Below are 23,063 nucleotides of genomic sequence, written 5' to 3' on the forward strand. Positions count from 1 at the left end.
ACAAACACCATCCTTATATTATACATCACCCATAACCCCTGGCAGTACAAACCGTCCCTGCTGCTTCTTAGTCTAGCGTCTCTCATTGGCTTTGACAGCTGGGCTGGATCAATTGGACAGGCCCTGACTGGGGCTGAATGACAGAGTGTTCCAGACGGCCCATTCTGACTGTCACTTCCCTGAGAGATCACCAGCCACTCCTGCCCACGAATACTAATACAGCCAACATGGCTGCAGCCTGGGACAGTTGGGAAAAGATTTTGAATGTGCACAGTGTTGGTAGGTACACAGTTGCTAGGTGTGTGTCTCACATGTGCAATTTAGATTTAAACAGGCACATGGAATTATCTTCCCCTCGATTTGCCCTTAGCTGGATACAGCCCAAGATCTGCAGTACATGCAGGAAACCCATTAATAAACCAGACACAGTGGCAGCGTGCCAGAGCTGGAGGATAGGGTGAAAGGTGAAACACTGGCCACCTTCTAAAACTGAGCCGAGGCTTTGATGCAAGATAGACTTTATCTCTAAATGAACATAAGTTTAAGTCAGATTGGCTTCACTTTGGACACCTTTAAGCCAAGTCCAATTTTAATATAAACTCTGTGACTAAAATGCACCTTCACCCCCTATAACTATTGCATGTGTCCATTTTGACACGTGCAATTCATAATTTTGGATCTTCAAGTCTAATGTGTTGATTTAAAACCAATAAACCTTAATCCTATTTCTTTGACATTGAGGCTACACCCACACAACCATTTTCATCGGACCGCCTTCTTTTAAGTATCTGCTGTACCTTAATGTATTTGCTGGCTTATAAACTTGGTAACAAGAAAAGAGTAAATGACACCTGACCCATATCAGTCATGATCATGAAGAATGTATGTGTCTAAATAATGTCTCTAATTATTACTAATTCAATTAATATAATTTTAATTTCTATCATTTAGAATTTATATAATTTACTGACTCTCCATTTTTCATGACTCACTGAAGAATATTTCCAGTAAACTGATTTGAATAATAAAACATTTAGACTGAGATGTAGGGTTTTACATTCTGTGCCTCACTATATGCCCCGGTGAAGAAAAACAAACAGAAACAAAACTGCAACTGAATAACTCTACATTAATAAAAAGTATAAAACTTTATATGTGAACAATCACTACCACACATCATTTAAGAAGTTACTTCCTTCTTTGATGTCATGAAAAAGATATGATACCTGAAAGTGAATGAGATAGCATCTTGGGTTATATCCAGTGGTTAAAGTAGGCTGGAACAATCTGGAATTACATATCAGGACCTTTTCTAGACGAGTAATTAAATCTGATAGGCAGGTAAATACATAAAAGAGTTCATTTTTGTTGTTGTGTGCCTAATCCTCCTGTTCCTTCCAGTCAATGCTGGTGATGCTTGCTCAGTCATATGAAAATGACAACCAATATTCCCGCTTACACCCTTAAAGCGATCCATTTGTCATGTCGACTCTGTGATGTATTCACGGTGCAAGTGTCAATATTGCATTTACGGTACTTCAGCGGTAAAGTTTTTCAAGTGACGAGGTAATTTCAAATGCATCTTTTCAAATAGCCTCTTTTCAACACAAGCCTTTATTCTTTCAGGTTTGTTGCACACTGTGCCATGGTACCTAATGCAAAGTTACTGCACTTTCCAGGGAGGAAAATAAATATGTTATTGTGGGTGTAATGACACTCAGAGAAGGAGAAAGAAGTAAGAAAGGGAGGACCGGAGATATTCAAAGGCAAGGACTGCACTGTAAAAAAAAAATTGTAATATAAAAGTATTTTACTGTGTATTTTACAGTTTTGTACTGTTCTCCTAGAATATCATTAAATTCACATAAATAGACTGTGATTTTACATTTCAAATGTAAATTAACGTAAAATCACTGTAAATGTAATAAAACATAATTTTCTTGTTTGTTACATGTATTTGTCTGTACATATGCATATTTAGATTGTTAAAATACATTCACAAATGCATCATAATTTCACATATATTTGTCCGATATTTGAAAGATTGAACTGTTAAATTCAAATGTAATGCTATGGAAAAATATATAAAATGATTCGTATAAACTTTTTTTACATCAAATAATAATAATAATTATTGTTATTTAGGGCGATCGTGGCTCAAGAGTTGGCAGTTCGCCTTGTAATCAGAAAGTTGCCGGTTCGAGCCCTGGCTCAGACACTCGGTCGTTGTGTCCTTGGGCAAGACACTTCACCTACCACCTACTGGTGATGGCCAGAGGGGAATTATAAAGTGGAATTATAAAGCACTTTGAGGGTCTCAAAAAGCGCGATATGAATGCAATGCATTATTATTTAAACCAACCGTTAACTGTATATTTCTGTACATTTAAGTATTATTATTCATATTGCAGCATTCATTGACCTTGTTTATAGGTAATGTCATTGTTTAATCACATTAAAATGTTCCTAATTTAATGTTTAAAAGCACTTGAAAAAGGCAAAATCCCATGTAAAATTAGGGCAACAAACTGTATTGTCATTACTGAAAATAACCGTATTTTCATGAGAAAGTTATTTTCTGTTATTTTCTGGTATTATTTTGGCGCCCCAGCTGCCGGAATATTACTGTTTTTTTAGGATTTTTTTTTTACGGTGTGCCCACCAAGTGAAATTCGACAAACTGGGAATTTACAGCTTACTTTCAATCTCCCAATTAATTTGAGAGTTTTTAAAACAGATATTGGATATATAGCAATGATGAATTATTTTTTTGTGAATTATCTTGCAAAACAACTTGACGTAAATGTTTTCTGTTATTAATGGGTTTCCTGAAAAAACTGATGCACTGCAGGATAAGTGGGTTAGTTTGGAGTACTGTGGTGAAGTTCACAGTGCATCACTGAGTTGGACTGTTGCAGAGCAGAGGGTTGTCTTCATGGTCAGTGTGAGGTCAATTTAAATTTCAGGAGATTATGCTGACTAGATTCACTCACCAAATTCTACCTTTAATACTAACTTTATTGTGTCTAGGGTTTGGAAATTAGCCATATGACATAACAGCTCTAACATCTGCTTATATCGTGTCAAACTCAGTTAGCTAAATTCAAAAAGGCCCAAATCCACCAAATGCCAAATCCTACTTTAACCACTGATCATACTGGAGAGTGACCTATGTATAACTAGAAGAAAAAGAAGAAGAATTTGAAAACTGCAAACATCTCTATTGGACTTTCTTGGCCATTTTCAAGTTGCTTTATTGCTCTTGTTCCTTCTGTTTACACCCTCTTGTATAGCATAAAAAATACTGTTTCATAACAGGCCAATCCAATACAGTTCATTTCTATTTATATAGTGCCAAATCACAACAGTCACCTCAAGATGCTTTATATTGGGAGGTACCCAGCAGTTAGAGAGAAAACCCCCAACATCTAGACAGCCCCTTATGAGAAAGCACTTGGCGACAGTGAGAAGGAAAAACTCCCTTTTAACAGGAAGAAACGTCCAGCAGAACTAGACTGAGGGAAAAGCAGCCAAACTGCCACAGCTGTTTGGGGTCACCAGCCTGCTCTTCTGATGTGTGTCTAAGTGAACAAAAGGCGTTCTTTGGCACTTCTATCTTGGTGCGCTATCATTGGAAAACACATCTATCCAGTGCTGAAATCTAGGTCATAAATGTGATGATCTCACTCGATGCTAAAACACAGAGTAGACATTGGTTCACTAATGATCTCAACCTATGTTTTTCTATCTTCCCACCATGCTAGCCACAAAAGCTTTTACTTTCTCAGCTGTCAGAGCAGCACAAAACAGAAGGAATTAGCAAACTTTGAAACGCTAATAGTCTTAAAGGGGCGATCGTGGCTCAAAGAGTTGGCAGTTCATCTTGTAACCAGAAGGTTGCCGGTTCAAGCCCCGGCTCGGACAGTCTCGGTCGTTGTGTCCTTGGGCAAGACACTTCACCTACCGCCTACTGGTGATGGCCAGAGGGGCCGATGGCGCAATATGGCAGCCTCGCTTCTGCCCCAGGGCAGCAGTGGCTACAACTGTAGCTTGCCTCCACCAGCGTGTGAATGTGAGAGTGAATGAATAGTGGAATTGTACAGCGCTTTGAGGGCCCCGAAAAGCGCTATATAAATGCAATCCATTATTATTATTATTATAAAGAGACTTGCAGCACTTGCTGGGGAGTCTGTGTCCTTCAAGTTCCCGGACGGCTCATGTGCATGAATTTGTGTGTGCGTGAGTTTGTGTTTTGTGTCATGGTACAGTAAGTAGCACGCCCTGCCGCTGCAGATGTTTTTGCTCCGCACACGACAGAGTTCCTCGGGGTGTTACGTCTGAAACAGCTGAGTGCTGACCTCGGTTTCACACACGGCTCCACTCATCTGCTCCCCTCCACCCCTGCACTGTATGCGTTGTGAGCATGCCTCATCATATTTCCTGTAATGCATGTAGATATTTGTATGTCCACGCACATAAGTATGAATCCAAGAGAGTGAAAGAGACAGGCGTACATGCTTCGAATATATGAGCAAGCACATCTGTTGATGTTGGCCTGCTTTCACATACGCATCGGAGGCATTTTAAGTTCCTGTCAGTGGCAGCTTGTCTCAGGGGAGTGGAGGAGTGACATGTTGTTTTTGTGCGTGTGTGTGTGTGTGCGCGCTGGTGTATGATGATGCCCTCTGACACCCTTAAGTGCAGCTGAGCAAATACGCAGAAATGTGACGAGCGCAGGCCCGCCGCTAGATGCAGAAAGGCCAGCAATGAGAAGTCACAGGGTATAATGTAGCATATGAAATGAGGGTGAAAAGAGCATATTTGTAAGAGCGTGTTTGTGCGCCAGCGCACCATAGAGAACGAAAGAAATAAATGATGAATAACTCCAAAATGCCACGAGAACATCCTTCCTACAGGCAATTTTATGTAACATTTAGTCCAGTTTTTCAAACAAATGACAAGTTGTTGTGCTGTAACACTTTGTGGAATTCACACAAGTCTTGAAAGCATGAACAAACAGGAAGATGAAAAACTTCCCAAAACTAGTGAGCAACCTGCCTTTGATTCAAAACGCGGTCGAAACTTGATGATTTGGATTGGAAGTAATTGTGTTTATCTACACCCTGCTAGCACATTTTCTCCAGCTGCTTTTCAGACTCAAAACTTCACAAACTGACAAACTTATAAAGATGTTCATGGTTGTTGTTTTTTTTACCCAGTACAGATGTGTCTCTGTCAACGTGTCTATTATGCCACATGGTGTCCAAGCTGCTCGGAAATATATTCCTGCAAGACTTCCCTGGGATTTCTTTCACAGGGGCAATACACTGAGAAGCATCCTTCCTAATATCCTGTGCTCTTAACAGCTATATCAGCCTTTCACACTCATCTTAGTAGAACTGAGCAACATGAAAATTATATCAGTACAACATTTTTTGAAAATTTTACACAGCTGCACTTTATTTTTTCTCAAAAATTACCAAAGGCACTAAGACATCACCCAATGATTGACTGCCATTTTCACGGTATAGGTTTGTCGCCTTTTAACCAATGCTTTTAGGAGCCAGAAGTAACCTTATTAGAATAAGAGCTTGGCAAAACTTGGCAAGGAAGCTATACTCTTAAACTGTATGAAAATAGAGAAATACCTGCTAATTAGTACCATGTATGAATAAAATATTAGAATTCCCCTTAACACAACTGAATCATGTATAGAACTGCTTTGACAGTCTTTTTAGTACAATTAACAACACACTAAGTCATAATATTTGGCAAATAATCACATTAAAATGTTCATAAAAAGGTTCTAGCACTACAAACACAACCAAAAGAACCTGGTTTAGTAACTCCAGCTGGCTAACACTACATCCAGCTGGGGAAAACAGTGGCTGGAGACAGAGGAACATTTGGTTCTTGGGTTGTGTTGCCTTTGAACCGGCTATTTCAAAAACGGGGACCAGTTCATAAACTTTGGTGTTTGGAGACAGCGATTTAACAGCAGTAAGATGGATTCAGTCTAGTGACTGAGGCATAAGTTTAAGTAAGAGTAAATGGAGTGGTTCCTATGTAGTGCTTTTCTACTCTGAGCACTCAAAGCGCTTAACACAACTTGCACATTCACCCAAGCACTTTTTTCTATGCTGTTTCTACATTCTTCCTACTTCGATGGATGTATTGGAGGGCAACATGGGGTTAGTATCTTGCCAAAGAATACTTGACATCAATACTTGGATCAAACCACCAACCTTCCAATTAGTAGGTGACCTGCTCTACCACCTGAGCTACAGCCACCCCCATGGTAGGCGTTGACCTGTAAAAGAAGCCACACAGCTAATAATGCAACTTCAAGTCTATATGCAATTTAAACAGGTGAGAAATGGAAAAAAAATCAGCCTCTATTTAACAATAAAGGCCAAACCTTCGCATTGTAGAAGCCTATAAAAATGCTAACTTCAATTTAAAGCATTTTAATATAAAACTCAAAAACTTGCTCTCTTAGCTCGCCACAAGTGGGCGTTTAGGCAACTGCACTTTTATCGTTGAATGTTCCTGTTTGCATTTCTTGTTAACTTTCCAATACATGTAACCCATTTTATTGCCATTCTTTTTTACTAAACTATATGCCATTTCAATTATAGATACTCATAATCAGTCGAACTTTTCATTAATTTTCATGTCAATTAAAAACTTAAACATCTAAAAAAAATCAAAATAAATTAGCAATTTTTAATTTGAAGTAGACTTGACCTCATTAAATCACATTTATTCTCATATAAGAAATAAATTAAATGCAAACATAAGCCCATAAAAAGATTATTTCTGATTCCGTCTACATGAGATCCTCTAGAACAATAATGCACATCATTCGTGGACACACTTGTCTCTATCAATACTTGTTCTGAGACAATAACATAGTGAGAGCCCGTAGCAGTGGGGATTCAATTGTTGCAATGTGCTCGAGTATGAATTGTATCCAGTGAGAGATGATTTATTGTTATGCTGAGATCCATTCGTTCTACCAGAGTGCTCTAATTCCTTAGGACCCCTCATGTTTCAAACGGTGAGGAACGTCACCTAAAAACACTGCCAAGTGTCTAAACCAAATGTGATATGTTAAACATATGCAAGCGCCGATCATCTATAGGACCCACGCTCCTGACACAAAGCAGAAGCAGATCCCCTGGCTTAGCTGTGGTAATTGGGAACTGAAATTAGTCACACTGACAGAACAGCTCAACAGGCTGTGACGTGGTTCATAAATCTATATCTTTACAACAACAGGAAAAACATGTTTCAGGTATTCTTTAAGGATTCATATATTATAGCTCAGAAACAGAACATTTTGACTTTATGGAAGAGCTGGGAACAACCTCGCTGGTAGCAGGTCTATGACTCCAGCTATATATTTACAAAGGCCAATCACATGACTCTCAAACATGCTTTCAGCATGTCACAATATTAAAATAAAATTATAAAATACCTTTGAACCCTGAAAACACGCTATATACATACAACCTCCTAGGCTAATAAAAGGAGATGCTCATCTTGACAGCTCCAGAATCAGCTCCAACAAATAATTCCCGCACCTTGTAAATCCCTATAGACATTTCAGGCTCCAGTGATACGAGACATAATATGGCTACGGCTGTTTTTCCCTAATAATTTTGGAGAAATAAGCACAATCTGCATCGAAGCTGCAACATTTACTCTTGAATAATGTATCTCCACTTTAAAGTGTCTCTCCTGGCTTCGGGAATGTGATGAGGTAACGAGGACGTGTTTTTTGGCTATACTGTGGCATCACAGTGTGAACAGCAAGCATCCAACTTTCACTCAATCTGAGGAAAGAAGGGCTGTAATGAAAACATCTGCATCGACTATGCAGGTTTTTTTTGCATGTTTTTCTATTTACCCTTTAAAAAAATACACTTTTCCCTCCCAGGACAAAACTATTCACAAATACATAACAATGGACTTAAAGAAGACACTAGATACTTGGTTGTGGTTGAGTTAGTTTACTGCAAGTGCTCTAACTATTTCCTTTTGGCTCGCACATCCATGCACTTTGCAAAATGCTGCATTTCCACTTTGCTGTTGACATCGACTGTATGTCTGCAAATTTTAACATTTCAAACTTTGAGTGGAAAATGATGCGAAAGTGACAAAACCAAGTATGGCTAAAACCTCAGGCTGTTGAGCTCTATGAGTAAACAGCTTAGTCTTTAACAGTTCCTGCTCATGTGTTGTCCCTGTAGAAGCACTTTGAGGTTTCTTTCTTTAATCTCTGACACTAAACGACATGAAGGCAGCACACCGTGTGATATATGTGCGCTGATGAATCACAGTGTCATAACAAGTCCTGTGGGCCCTTAGCATGATGCCCCCCCGCCCCGAAGAAATTGACCTGCTGAGACCTGGACTTTAGAAGACCTATGAAGTTGCCCTGTGGTAACTGGCAGCAAGGAATTAGCAACACAGTCCACAAGTTTCAAGGCCATAGCAATATGGTTGTTGTCAAACTCACTCACATCTGTACAGTTTCCCATTGCAGTAACTATGAGATCCAGCTGATACATGTGCCAGACTTTTATGTGATAATCAACATTATCAGCGTCATCTTTGAGTTGTTATATTAGCTATATTTTCTACCATGTACTGCACAGACTCTGTTTAAATCAAGTATGAGGAAGCAATGTAAAGCTCTTCCACAGAATCCACTGCTCCACTATCAGTCCTCTGGGCTTATTATTGCGACTCCAATCACCAGAATTCACAGCATATGCTAACACCACACTATAAATCTTCTTAATTTGATGGTCCCATGTGGTCGATTTTGATGTATTGCTATGTGCCTCAGAACACTGCATGAACCCCAACATGCAAAATACACACACACACACACACACACACACACACACACACACACACACACACACACACACACAAAGAAGCACACACAGTATCCAATAACATAATCCTCCCAAGCCTTTTTAAAGCAGGCCCTTCCCCCAGTTAAAAGCCACCGTATGTCACTGTATAGAGCTGACTAATGAGCCAGTCAAGAGAAAACGCCCTTTACCTACAAGGTTAATAAGTTATTATTACATAATCAAGCATGTGCAACTCTGCACAGTATTCAGTCTATTCCCTCAATCCGACTGTTCTAAAACTGACAGTAAACACCTTGTGACAAATTACAAGTTGCTCTGTGTATTATATGTTTGGGGAGCTGAATGAAAAGTTATTGATTCATTTCACAAAAGGGAAGTTAACACACCAACATTGATACTGTGACCTCAGAAGAGCGTCCCTAACCTTCTAAGGGAAACATTTTAAGATCATCTCGCCTACAGGGTCAAATAGCAGTGAGTTTGTTATGGAAATTATCACCTGGCAAAAAGTCTAATCTCATGTCAAGTTCATGTCATATACGTCATCCGTGGCAGTGAGAAGTCTCCAACTTCATTGGACCACACCAGAATAATTTGGTAAGCAGAGTAAACCAGCCATAACCAACCGCATAAACTTTACTGAACTATATTTAAATGTTGATTATATTCTTTGTTGTGAAGCTCTTTGCAGAGGCGTCAGAAAACAAATGCCACATAAAAACATGAATTATGATTAGTTATCAAACAGACTAATAATTCATCCTAATCTTTATCTGATGTGGTGATTTGCTACTTTGCTACATCATTGTAAAGTAAACTTCAGTATTTCCTTATTGCCGTTCAGGTAATTACAGTCAAAAGCAGATGCCTCTGACATCTGTAGTAATTTAGATTTGAGGCCAACTTATAGAGGATTTTTAAGAGCAACACCGATATGTGTTGAGTCAAATATCTGATATAGTAATATGTGGCAATATTTTCTGTTTCTTTCAGACACATGAATCAGATTTCCATAACATTAGTTGTCTGTAGTTTATATACTCGGCCTACGTTCTGCCTGAATGCTCGGATCAGGCTGGTTGTTGCATTTGTGGCATTTCAAACACGAATGTTGGCAACAGGGAAGTTGCAGAGTGCCCTCTGGTGGACAAACTATCAAATATCAACCTTCACAACATAGTTGAAGGGTGTTTCTCCCTGTAACGTTAATCTATCAATAAATCAAACTTTCAGATTTGCCTTCAAACATTTTCATAATCATACATTGAATGCAGGAGTCAAGGAGAGCAGCGGCAAGACCTAAGCACAGAAATGACAGGTGGAACTGGGTTGCAAAGTGGCTTGGCAATTATGAGGATGTACTTTAAGCATGAATATCACACTTCATATGAGATTTAATAATTTGATGTATATAAGGGCATCAGCTAAGCTATCTGCTGATGTGGACTGTCATTAAGATCAGCTGATCTGCCGGGATTTCAGATGACCTCGACAGCCTGCCTGAACTAACGCTGTTCGATTGAAACATAGCTTGCGATGGCAAAAAGCGGTTTAAAAAAATTATTTCATCATGTCTTTACATACAACTAAATTTTATGGGATAGTTGTATTAAGAAAGAGTTGTAGTGGGCCAGAGCTAATCAATATAATTTTGAATTACCCCAACTGGACCTGATCTCAGAGCTGCTTGTAGCACCAAAGCTGGCCTATAAATATTCCATTTCTGTGGCCAAACTTAAAGCTGAAAGTATTACATATTAAAGTGAACTGTTTCCCAACTCGACAACAAAACAGTAATAATCCGCAGAAAGCAAAAACGACCAACAAAAGTCCAAAGAAATTCCCGCCGAGAGAAATCCTCTGTGATGGAAAAGTGCTCGCTATTCAGAACTATTGTTAGTTCTCTCCATGATGGGCAAATAAGTGTTGCCCTTTAATTTGGTTCTGAATGGTGCAGACTGGCGACAAAGCAACAGTACTCGTCCAAATCAAATCTCATGGCTCTACTTTCTGCGTGATTACACAATAACTCAGAGCTGACTGATTGCCTACCTCCTGAAAATGCTGCCAACGTCACTGAATAGAGAATGGCTGGATTGGTGCTGCCCGTTTCTATTCACGGCGGCTGCCACAGCAAAGGGGAGAGTGCTAATGGTGCTGAATAGTAATGGCTAGATACTCTTAGAATTGAGAAACACAAGGAAACCTGTGCTGAATGCAACTGCTCAAGAGCGCATTATCTGTCATTCATAAAATATGAATGTTTCTGTGGATTCTACTAACTTCTAAAAGATTACCCTCCTATCTTTGATATGTTTCAAAGTTTCCCTTGTTCTGTAGGGGAAAAAAAGGAAAGAAATGGTTACGGGTGTCTTTCTGACTGACCACCAACAACCTTCATGTTAATGAAAACGTCTAGGAAGCCAGAAATTTTTACCACTTTATGGAACCCATAAATCAAACAGCTGTCTGCGTCCACCATCAGGCATGTGTAAAACGAAGATAGCAAGAGTCCCTTACATTTCTTTTCTTTTATCTTCACTGCTTTTTCCGCTCGCACTGAATTTCTGTTCGTTCTCCTCGCTCAAAGAAAGACTAGTGAGGGTCGAAGAGTTATGCATTCAACAATTGCCCCTAATAGCTTAAAGTCCCCAAGAGGAGAATAAAGAAATAATTTAACATATAAAGTGAAGCAAAGGGACTTCGTACTGTGAGATGACACTCCGAGGACCAAGGACTAGTGCTCCTTTGGCCAAAGATGATAGACTCCATTAGAAATCAACAGGGGGGGGACTTTCACACAGCTTTACTTGTGCCCACAGGGTTCCAGAAAATGTTATTTACCCCATTATTTATTGACACACTGCTGGAAAAATAATCCTGAAATGCAGGGAGGGTTTTCTTTGAATGCCATATTTTGAAGGTAAAAAAAAAAATCCCCAATTTGCTTAAAAAAAAAACTTACCTTAAGACACAGGAATAGTATCCTACATCATCCAACTCTGCTGGTCGGAACCATATAGCGTCCTCTTCTTTGCTCATCCTTGTGCCATCGAAACTAATGGGTTCCTCAAAGTCCCCGTGTCCTGCGCTTTTGTACCACATAAGGCTAAGTCCTGTGCTCTGTGCATGGGTGTAGTTGGCCCGAATATATCCATAGAATAAAGCGCATTTAATCCTTACAGGTTCCCCCAGAAGCACTTTGTATTTCAGGTAGTCCACCGACCAGTCTGTGCAGCCTTCCACTGAAAAAGAAGCACAGGGAAAAAAAAGGGAAATTGAAACATGGATATTTTATGTACCAATTTGCATTATCACCAAGCACAGAAGTGGGGATTTGTTCTGGTGGACCATGTGCAAGCAGTCCTCGTATTACAATCAATCATGATGCTTGTTTCCTCCAGGCGGCACAAAATCGTAGCCCCTTTTTTGCCTTTCAAGTACACAGTAATATGAACACAAGTGGATATATATGCATGCCTTTGACACAAGGTGTCCTATATCCTGAAAAAAATGCATTCATGTGCTATTAAAGTGTTTTATTTCCACTGTGCCCCTTTGAATGTTAAAAATAACCCTCAACACAAGTTGTCGGCTCCAATCAGCGGTTCCTGCCTTCACCTACAGATATTTCCATATTTATATATTTAACTTGTGTGTCACTAGCGCACATATTGAATTGATTCTACCAGCAATAAACTCTGCATAAACCACCATCAATATATGTTTAAATGGCAGTGATGGCACTAAACTACATTTGACCTGAGAAAATTAGAAGCGGCTGTATGTCTGCATTCATTTCCGAAAGCTATCAGACTTTCCTCTTAATGGAAAAAAGTAGCTTGTCTCATATTGTGCCGGATCGCATGCCAGTGCGGCCACCAACTGTCAAAAAAAGCAAAAAAAAGTTATGAAGATTAAATAGGAAAAGCATTATTCATGCAGAGCGAGCATTGAGGTGCTTTGGATTCCCAGACTTATTTTCCTTCTTAAGGTGTATATGAGATTCATGAGAAAGTCCAAATATCAAATTGATACTTAATCCTTGCCAAGCTCTTGCATACCAGTGAAAACTCTCTCTCTCTCGCTCTCTCTCTCACACACACACACACACACACACACACACACACACACACACACACACATATACAAAAACAGCAGCAGAGTTGCTATTTGAGATTTTAATATGCAGGGAGTTATGTAAAAAGGCAGAAGTACAGTAAGTACTCATCAGTGTGACAAGCAAGGATTTGGCGAGAAAAATCTCAACACCGATGCTGATGACTTCTCAAAGCCACACCAGTCTTCGAGCTGGGGCTTCATTTTGACACGTGTACTGAATTTCTCATGCTTGTTCTGCTACCATGTTCACAACACCGGGTATTTCTATTTGCCTGTTCGCAGACCTGCCAAAGTACTCCCCCAAAAAACTTTGTGGTACTTTGTGCTACAGCTGACATTTAGCATATACAGACTATTAGGTATCTAGTTCATACATTTGCTCAGAGTTTTCCTGCTAACAAAATAAAAAACCATGTATATAGTATTTTTTAAAACTTTTTTTTAAAAACTGGACTTTAATTTACTTTAGCTGTTTTTGAAAACAGCCAAAAATAGCAATTAAATGACAAAGACTTCAAGCATGCTAACTACATGCTGACCAATCACGATTGCATGCGTGATCACCCCCAAAAGCCTGTTTTGAGCCAGGAAAATTCAAAGACATTTTTTATGTATGTACTTATATATAGAATCACAAATCCATTGCAAATTCAAGAGAACACTGGACAGTTAGCATTGTCGAACTGACAAAAATCAACAGCTATCCAGGTACTCATACAAATACAGACAGACAGGTTTCTCTCTCTGAAAAATAAAAAAGTACCAATTATGCTTTGCAGCTGCATTTTCTGGAGATATGCTCTGTATCACAATGCAAAATTAGGGCAAGGATTGCTAACAAACAGACTTAAAGGCACACTGTGTAAAATCGAACCACTAGATGTCAGTAGATTGTAGTTTTCAGCCAACTAAGTTCTCGATTCAGGTGCATAATCCTAGCTACAGTGGCAACAGTAGGACAAACAACTCTGGCCACTGTTTATCTGTAGTGAGTTCAGGCCGTCAGTCTGCTATTTACCTCTGCTGGTGCCCATGTGTATTGGATACCAGCTGAAGAGGCTGTAAAACTATGTGAAAGAAATCTGATACAACTTGATGAGTCACTGAAGTGGCTGTCTGTCCAGTGACAACGATACTAAGGCGACTTGTTGAGGATATGCTAAACTTTTCTCTTGCCAACAGCTTGCTGCGTTTAGCTGTTGTTAGCTTCTGTTAGCTGTTCAAAGAAAGATTCACTAATATTGGCTATCAGTGTTGGACTCTGACACTTATACGATGTGATAATGTAAGCAAACTGCTTATCAAGAGAGAAAGTGTGATTTTTAGGACACCTGAGCCTAACGTTAGCTGCCATAACAGCTTATAACCAGCTGTTGTTGTTGTAGCCGGTTTGTTGTCAGCTGTCCAAAGACGGGTGGGTCACATGTCTAATCTACTGACAATATGTAATTGTGACAATATCAGGAATAAACAATCATGTTTATATAGTTCCAGTTATATCTGACACAACAGCTACTCATTATTTTGTTGGTGCATCGGCAAAAAATGCATGTTCATACCAAGACTGCCAATTCTTCTGCAATCTGCTGCAACAAAATGATCAGTTTTCAACTTTCTAAATAAAGCTAAAGCTTTATGAAGACCTATGCTTGTGAGCTACGAGCAAACAGCTTTACATGTTTGAAACAAAAAGAGGCCACTCTGATGAAAAACAAGCTTTCACACTACTTCACCTTACCTTCACTATTTTCCCTTCCTGTTCCTGACATTCTCTTTTCTCCTCACTTCACCTTGCAGCAAAGCTCTTTTTTAAAAAAGCAGCTGGTGAGCACAGCTGTCTCATACTCAACAGGCCTCGCTAATTGAGCTTCTACAAATGTTTTATTTACCAAATAAGAAACTCAACCGCCAATCAGCGAGGTGTGCTGTGTGCTGCGGTTATTGGGGGTAAATGTGGGAGGGGTGTTAACAGGGAATTCATTAACTATGCTGATTTGTGTTATTGTACTGTACTGTATGGGGCTGGAAGGGTCCTGCTGAGCGTGGAGGAAACAGTGCTTGTGGGTGCTTAATGTGTTGGAGAAAACAAGAAAAAAGGGAAAGAAATTCAAGAGAACAGTACACAAAAAATATGTCAAGATCGTGGCACACGGAGATGTTCCCAGGATATCAGCAGTGGAACAGCTGAACCTGGCATCCATGTACACCAGGCAGTCACAGCGGTTGCCTGGCAGAATTTCTCAATTTTTCTCTACGACTCACACCCGTTGCAGTTTTTTTTCTTCTAGGCGAAGGTTTCTGAACCTTTTTGTACTATGTGCAAATCCTATGTTAGTAATTGTCTGTTATGGTCGTATTGAGAGTTTGCATGTGACGATGGATGACTCATGACTGCAGTGGGAACAAATAGTAACCTGAATCTGAACCTGTGGAAGTCCATCACAATTACAGAGACTTTGAAGAGGAAGACTTTGCTGTCAGTCTCATGACAGTCTCATGAAATATATACTTTTCCACCTGAAAAACCTTTCATATAAAGTATTATGCAAAAGTGTTGAGTCACCCTTCATTTCTTCATATGTAAATGTACATGGAAATACAGTATATAAGGGGAAAATGGAGTTGGTACAATTCTAACAAGCCTGACAGTAAATATTTGGTATTACCACCTTTATTCTTCAGCACAGCCTGAACTCTCTTAGCTAGCTTTGTCATTACTTTAAGTAGTCTTCAGGAATATTTCTCCAGAATTCTTGAAGGACATTCAAAACTTTCTTTGGATGTTGGCTGCCTGCTACATTAACTTTGAGGTTTGGGCTCTTGGGAGGCCAATCCATGACTGACTGTGTAGCATTGTGTGCTTTTCCGTCAAGGTATACTTTTATACAGTATACAATGGCATTACATTGCAGATCAGAATCTGCCAGTACGTTTCTGTTTTCTATCAGTTTTGATTGATAGAACACTGCTGGTTGAAGTTCAGCCCCAAACCATCACAGCGGTTCCATCATGTTTTACAGATGGTTATAGACGCTCACTGTTGTACCTCTCTCCTCTCACCTTCTCTGCACATATTGACAGCATAATTTTACCAAAGATTTGAAATGTGGATTGGATGGATGAATCTCTCAGGTCATGTGTCAGGTATTTTCTGGACTTCCTAAGGACATGACTTTCAGATACTGTTGTGAATAGTTTTTAATTTTTCTTTTTTAGTCTGTCATTTTTTCTTTTGTCTTCCACATGTCCAGTTTCCTCATAGTTTTTCAAAGACATACAACACACCCTGACAAAATATGCCAAGTTTGATGCTAATAACTCTTTGGGAATGACCTTGTAGGCGGTCTTTAATTAGGGCTGGCTAAAGGCTTCTGCACAGTAATGTAGCATAAGGAACTGAGATAGAAAGACATGGATTTAAGATTCCATCCACACATGTTCAAAGAGACAAAAACATTATACATATATAATTTGTGTCATACATGTTTTTCAGTCATTTTTTGTTTTAAATTACATGGTTAGATATTGTTCTGTATGTTATGACAACATAACTGACAATTTCAGATCAGTCAATTTGCATCTTCAAAAGTTTTTATTTTCCTACTTTTTTCAAGGATTCAAATCTTTTTCCTTTAATTTGTCTCCTATTTGCACCTATTTTAGCACATCCAATCTATGTGCCTAGGAGTGAGGGGATGACGCAGGCCCAAATAGTCATTTCTTCCCTGAGCACTTTAGGAATTTAATTTGTCCGTGCTTAATTTGCTTGCATGATAGGTGATTCTTTTCTGTTCGTCACTTAATTGGTATTCAGTTCAGCAATAGTTCACTTCATCTATGTCATACTAAAGTTGTTAAAATAAGACAGGAAACAGGAAATCAGTTAAGCAGATGCGACAGGCTAAAAAAAAAGTATAGACAAGAGAAAGAAAGAAAGAAAGAAAGAAAGAAAGAAAGAAAGAAAGAAAGAAAGAAAGAAAGAAAGAAAGAAAGCACTTTGTCACAAAACTAACTCTGGAATTCACCTAATCAAAAATGCTCAATTACAACACGCAGCGTTATAGAACTTGGGGCTGAACAATGCCTTTAAATTTCTGTTATTAGTCTTTTATTTTTCACAGTTAGGCAGCTCTGACAGTTCATTTCACCTACAGGCAGCAGCCGTTCCAAATCTGCCTCATCTGACTTGATCATAAATCAGCAACAATAAGTTGCTGCTTTCATTAAACGAGTCTGAGAAGCAACGCTTTCAGATGCAACGCTCTGACGCGACCCCCTAAACCTTTCTCTGATTTCCTCAATTAAATGTCTCTCTGGTAGCAAGACAATGAAAAATACAACCTCAAATTGTACAAAGAGCATATAACTAGAAACAGAATTAAGCAAATTCAAATGATGGAGAGGGCGGGGTGCGCTCTGTGAGCTGCCCAACAGCACAATCCTTTTCACTGTTATTAAGTCTAACAGTTTCTATGGCAACAACGGGTCTAGCCTCGCTTATCGAGAACTTGCTAATTAGTTTGTGGACGATAATAACTTGAAGGCTTAAGGTAAGACAACCACAGCCAAGATGGTTTCGCTTCTAATCATGTGTCCTAATTGAGACTCTGAAGTGTTTTAATCTCACAACTAATAAAAACATCAGGAGAGTGTAAAAGGTTAGACAAGCAGGCAGCAGCTCCAACAAAGATGAAATAATTTAGCAAAAGCATGCACAAAGTAACAGATTATGTTTCTGATACGTCTCTTAGGTTTTTACTTACATCCACAGATGGTACAGAGATACTGTGAGGCTTCTTCTACTGTTCCTTTCAGGTGTTAGGACCAAAACACAGATATGGATAAACTCACATTCTTACCCAATGAGTCAATGGAAAGTCATTGCAACTCATTGCTCTGGAGACCCTGAACGTCTCCGACAGGAGTCACTCCTACTCATGCAAAGACCCGTTCTAACAGTTTCACGACAAATATATGCTCGTCTCCTTTCAAGGATATCAACTTGTGAAGTGATGCTAGTGTTCCAGTACTCCTGCTAAATTTGGATCAGTCCCTTGAGGTCATGATCTGTCTAAGGTGTATAACATTTGTATTAAATTGAGCCAACTTTTATATGGAGGGTGATCATTGCAGATGAGAACTGCACCAAAACACCACCTAGAGCAGGGGTGGGGGAACTCTAGGCTTCAAGGGTCCTACAAGTCTTAGATGTGTCCGTGATACAACACAGCTGATTAAAATGGCTAAAATACCTCCTCAACATGTGTTGAAGTCCTCCAGAGGCCAGCTAAAGAACGAATCATTTGACTGAGGTATGTTGACCCAGGGTGATATCTAAAACCTGCAGGACACTAGCCCTTGAGGCCTGAAGTTCCCCACCCCTAGAGACTACACAGCAGTCATCAGTAGAGGAGTTCGTAATGTCTAAATGTAACAGTGGGCTCTGCACAACACAGAACCCTTACATTAACCCTAACAATGCAAGTGGGTCAGAGCAATCGAAAACTAGGCTTTTCAGGAAACCAGGTGATCTCCTGAAGACCACCTAGGAGGGGGGACTTTAAAACAGGAATTGTTTTGATTTCTTTGGGATGATTCTCAGAAATCTGTCCAGTATATACCCAAGGCAAATTCTAACTATAATGAAATCCTCATGTGGCTTAGTTGCAATTGTTTTGTATACCACGGAAATCAATGCTATTTTTAAATGAAATGGGGAAACTGTATTGTATAGGGTCTTTAAGTGAGGGATCTGAACTACTTAGAAATATGAAGGGGAATCTACTACTCTTCTAAGCTCTGCTAACTGACCAATAAATGTGTCTTTCCACCCTCTAACATTTTCTGGCAGCCCAGACAGAAAAGAAAGAGATAGATTTACTCAGAAGTACTTTTTGGCTGAGCAGACTGGATTTGGTACCAAAAAGAAAAAAGAAAAGAAAAAAGGCCACAATAAACGCTTTGCTGTTAAACATCCACCAGCCTGGCTCTGTCACTGCCTTTCCCATCAGGACTGCAAACAAACATTCAGTCCAGTCATTTCTTTAAAGCTGCATATTTTCCATTTTATTGAAGAAAAATAATTTCTCTGAGAATGAGAGAGGCAGTAGACTAAACTTCTTTAGTTGCATAGAAAGAAAAGGTATTTGTAATCAAAGTGACAATCGTCAGACTGAAAAATAATTGTGTACATATCCGTGGGTGTCTGATAAAAAGGTCCAGTAGTTGAAATACAGCACTAAAGATGTAACACGAGGTCATTTCAACCGTGAAATTACTGTGAGATCAAAGATGTTCTGACCAACCTGGATGGCTTTGTAAATATCTCTAGAAAGAAGTAAAGAGAAAAACATTAATTTCTCTGTAAAGTTGAACTACAGCCCGGCTTTTTAAAGGTCTTGTTGCATTTATCTTCCACCTATCCTCAAATTGTCAGTTTCAGAGTTTTGACAGAGTTTCATTCATTTCGGCAAGTCAGGGTAGGGATTCTGCATGATCTGTTGGCAGGAAACAAACATGGTACAAAGCCTAATTGAACTCGATTAACATTTCCCTGCTCACCAGATTTCCATTCTGCTGGATCACAATTGGCCAATCTGCTGAGTGATAATAACTCCAGCAGCACTTCAGTGTCTGGAACACTCGTAACCAATGTCTGCGCCTGTGTCTCATCCTTAAACTCCCATGACGCATACGTTTAAGAAAAGGGGTGGGGGGAGTGTTTAGTCTGTCCAAGCTTGCAACGGTCCTGCTTGTCAGCTGGACAAATGGTCACCGCTAAGTGTCAGCTGTTTTGCCAAATGATCACAGAACAAGTGTTTGAACCTCACTCTGCATCAAAATCAGGATTTTATAGAGCTGCATTCAATGACACATCGAAATAGGGTCTTCCATTCCTGACTTAACCACACCATTAAGCAAAGACAGGGCCATTTGTCAAGCACACCTTGTTTTTATGTTAGCCATGTTTGTCTCATTTGTCCAACTGTGCAAAAATACACAGGCCTCATTTACAAAAAGGCTACCCTTCATGCTTTATGCTTGTGACAAAACCCAAACCAGGAGGGTGATACAGACCCGCACTGACTACTGTGTTAGGTACATGTGGATGCAAATATCTAATCAGCCAATTATAGGTCAGCAATTTAATGTGGGTTGAGATGACATGTTAAAGAGCAAACCGAGCATCAGGATCAGGAAGAAAGGTGATTTAAGGGATTTTGAACATAGCATTGGATGATCCACCGGGATTTTTCCACATCACCATCTCTGAGGTTTGCATGGAATAGTCTGGGGAAATGAGAAAATATCCAGTGAGTTGTCTGGGTAAAAATACCTTTTAGTGGTCAAAGGTCATAGGGGAATGTCCAGATTGCTTTGAACTGCTTTGGAGTGTGCAGAAGAGCATCTCTGAATGCACAACACCTCAAATTTTCAAGCAAATGGGCGACAGTGGCAGAAGACCACACTTACTGCTGCTCCTGTCAGGTAAGAACAGGAAAGTCTGGCTACAGGTCACACAGGCTCACCAAAACACTAGAAGATTGGAAAAAAATGAAAAAACTCCACAGAAGGTCTTACGAGTCTCAAATTTCATAGTTCAATAGTTTAACTGTTCAACTCAACAGCCTACCTGAGCATTATTGTTCACCAAGTTCCTACTCACAAAGCACAAATCTTGTCAAACTGGTTTCTTAGCCATGACAGTGACTTCACTGTACTCAAACGACCTCTACAGTCACCAGATCTCCATCACACCACTCCGTTGGGATGTGGTGGAACACGAGATTTGTTTCATGGTTGTATAGCCAACAAACTTGCTATCATGTTTGATGCTATCATAATCTCTGAGGAATGTTTCCGGCACCTTTATGAATCTATGCCATGAAGAACTAAGGTGGATATTAACGTGCTCGCTCGAAAGCAATTTGATGCTGAAGGTAATCACTTCTACTTGGGTATATCATCTGCAAAGTTTTCAAGGCAAAACAAGAGCATAGTAAAGTTTGAAAGCAAGTTCAAGTCAAAGAAAGACTTCTTTAAAAACTAAAATAAATGCACTAAATCGGTGCATGCCACAATTTAAGGTATTTCCTTTTACTGAAACACAAATTCTTCTTTTAATTTTACCCACATCTTCAAAACAATCGGGCTACAAATCAAGCTACAGCTATTTTTCCACTAAACTACTTTTTCTGAATTAGCATCCACTTTTGCGGGAATAGTTTTATAGAAACCAGAAAATGTATTCTAAATGAACTCTCTAAATATTTATGGAAGATCTTGTCCGTAATTGTGTGTTGTAAAGATCTAGCACAGATGTGAAGATGAAACAAGCATTAAAGAACTATGAGCTTGCGTAAAGGGCAACACAATAAAGCTAAACAAATGTCACATGCTCCTTCCACAGTTTTCTGTCACAGGAGAGTGAGAGTGTGCTCCTTCTGGAGACGAGGTGATGGGCTCATAAAGCGGGTTACAGGTCTGCTGAGGGTTAATCGTATGCAGATTGAGTCAGGTCACCACAGAGACTCCTGCGAAGTGTCTGTTCTCTCATAAGCTCTCAAGGAGATGGTTTGGGACTATGTTCCTCCATAAAAGTCCTGGCGTAATTCAATCAGTAAAGTGCGCATATATTAGGCCTGGGCTGATTGAATAAACACACAAGGATCGGCAGTCAAATCTACACGCGCATACAATCTATGAGGTGATGCGACATAAACCTTTACTTGCCCTCGAGAAGTCTAGTGTCTTAGCTGTACTGGCTCCAGGATCCCTGAAGGAACTTATCAACTTCACAGCCACTTTTGCCAAGAGAGGAAGGCGTGGAGGAGAAAGATGTCTTGAAATCTTGACCTGCCATTTTCCACCTTGTGAAAACGCTGTCGCAGCAGAGTGGGTCTCAATTAAGAGGAAAATAGCTCTGATGTGTGGGAAAGGTAAGCTCTCGGCTGCCAGTGTGCAGGGGGAGATTACCTGCATGATTGAAGTACCTCCAGCACGTTGGAAAAAAGAGAATGAGTCATCAGCCAATAAAGCAATCAGCTCTGCTCCTCTGCATGCAAGAGACCTTTCAGACGTAACCTATATGCATGGACACACCGTAGGATGTCTAGAACAGCGAGCAGGGCTCAGAAATAGTGTATGAAAAGAAGAGAATTCAACAATGCAGAAGGGAAATAATAGGGTGTCTACTGCAGGTAATGGCACAGCTTCAATGAGGGCCTGCAAAAGCTACAATGACTACAGTTATGGGCCATATGGCAACAATAAGGAGAATCTACAACCACCTGGGTGTGAAGAGGGGTCTGTAAATACACAGAGACGCAGGGGAGCAAGACAGTTCAAGGAATTGTCTAACATTTTGTCACACAGGAAAACTCAATTTATTCCCAAGAAAAGATTGGTTTTATACATTAACTGAAGCCATAGTTTCTATAGTAATCACACTTTTATGGGCCTTGTTACTGTATTTTTATTTTTTTGAGTCGTTTGGCTCGTCTTTATACGTTTATTCTGTCCTGTTACTTCCTGTTTTATTTTGAAGGTTATTCCCTTTAAAAAAAAAAAATTCCTCCCTTTGTTTTCTTCCCACACTCTGCGTCTGATTGAGGTCAACTGTGCTCATTACAGCTGTCCGTAAGGCTAGAATACACTCCGTTGTGCACAGGAACACAGACAGCTAGAGACCCGATGGCAGAGTCGTCATTCCTGTTATACTTTTTTGAAGTCTGCTGCCTGGGCACATGCAGAGTTGACAATTGTAACGTGTAATGTATAATGCTCAAGTAGCGGTCAAAAAAATACAGGCAGGCACATGGATGTGGTCACTTCTGTCAGAAAACTAAACAAATAACACGGCAGTGGCCAAAACATTAATGCTGATGGCTTCAAAATGGGGAGTTTAAAACCAGTGAACCTCCATATTTTATAGAGTATATGTTCTTACCTTGGTTGTTACCAGATATTCGTATTATTGACATTTTATTCCTGATAGCATGTTTCGTCTTCACATCACTAAAATACTTTAATTTTACTATTTTACTACCT

General features: G+C 39.6%; 1 protein-coding gene across 2 annotated transcripts in view; it reads right to left on the minus strand.

Annotated features, from left to right (window-relative positions):
* Window positions 1–23,063, minus strand: part of LOC102196907 (interleukin-1 receptor accessory protein-like 1-B) — a 342,277-nt gene that overhangs the window by 203,782 nt on the left and 115,432 nt on the right. For both annotated transcript variants that reach the window (XM_005730958.1, XM_005730957.1), the window contains exon 3: window positions 11,857–12,136. In XM_005730958.1, the coding sequence (XP_005731015.1) occupies window positions 11,857–12,136 (280 nt within the window). The remainder of the gene's footprint in view (window positions 1–11,856; window positions 12,137–23,063) is intronic.

The sequence above is a fragment of the Pundamilia nyererei genome, unplaced genomic scaffold (genome assembly GCF_000239375.1).
Source record: "Pundamilia nyererei isolate P.nyererei 1_Seehausen unplaced genomic scaffold, PunNye1.0 scaffold00040, whole genome shotgun sequence".
In the NCBI taxonomy this organism is placed as follows: domain Eukaryota; kingdom Metazoa; phylum Chordata; class Actinopteri; order Cichliformes; family Cichlidae; genus Pundamilia; species Pundamilia nyererei.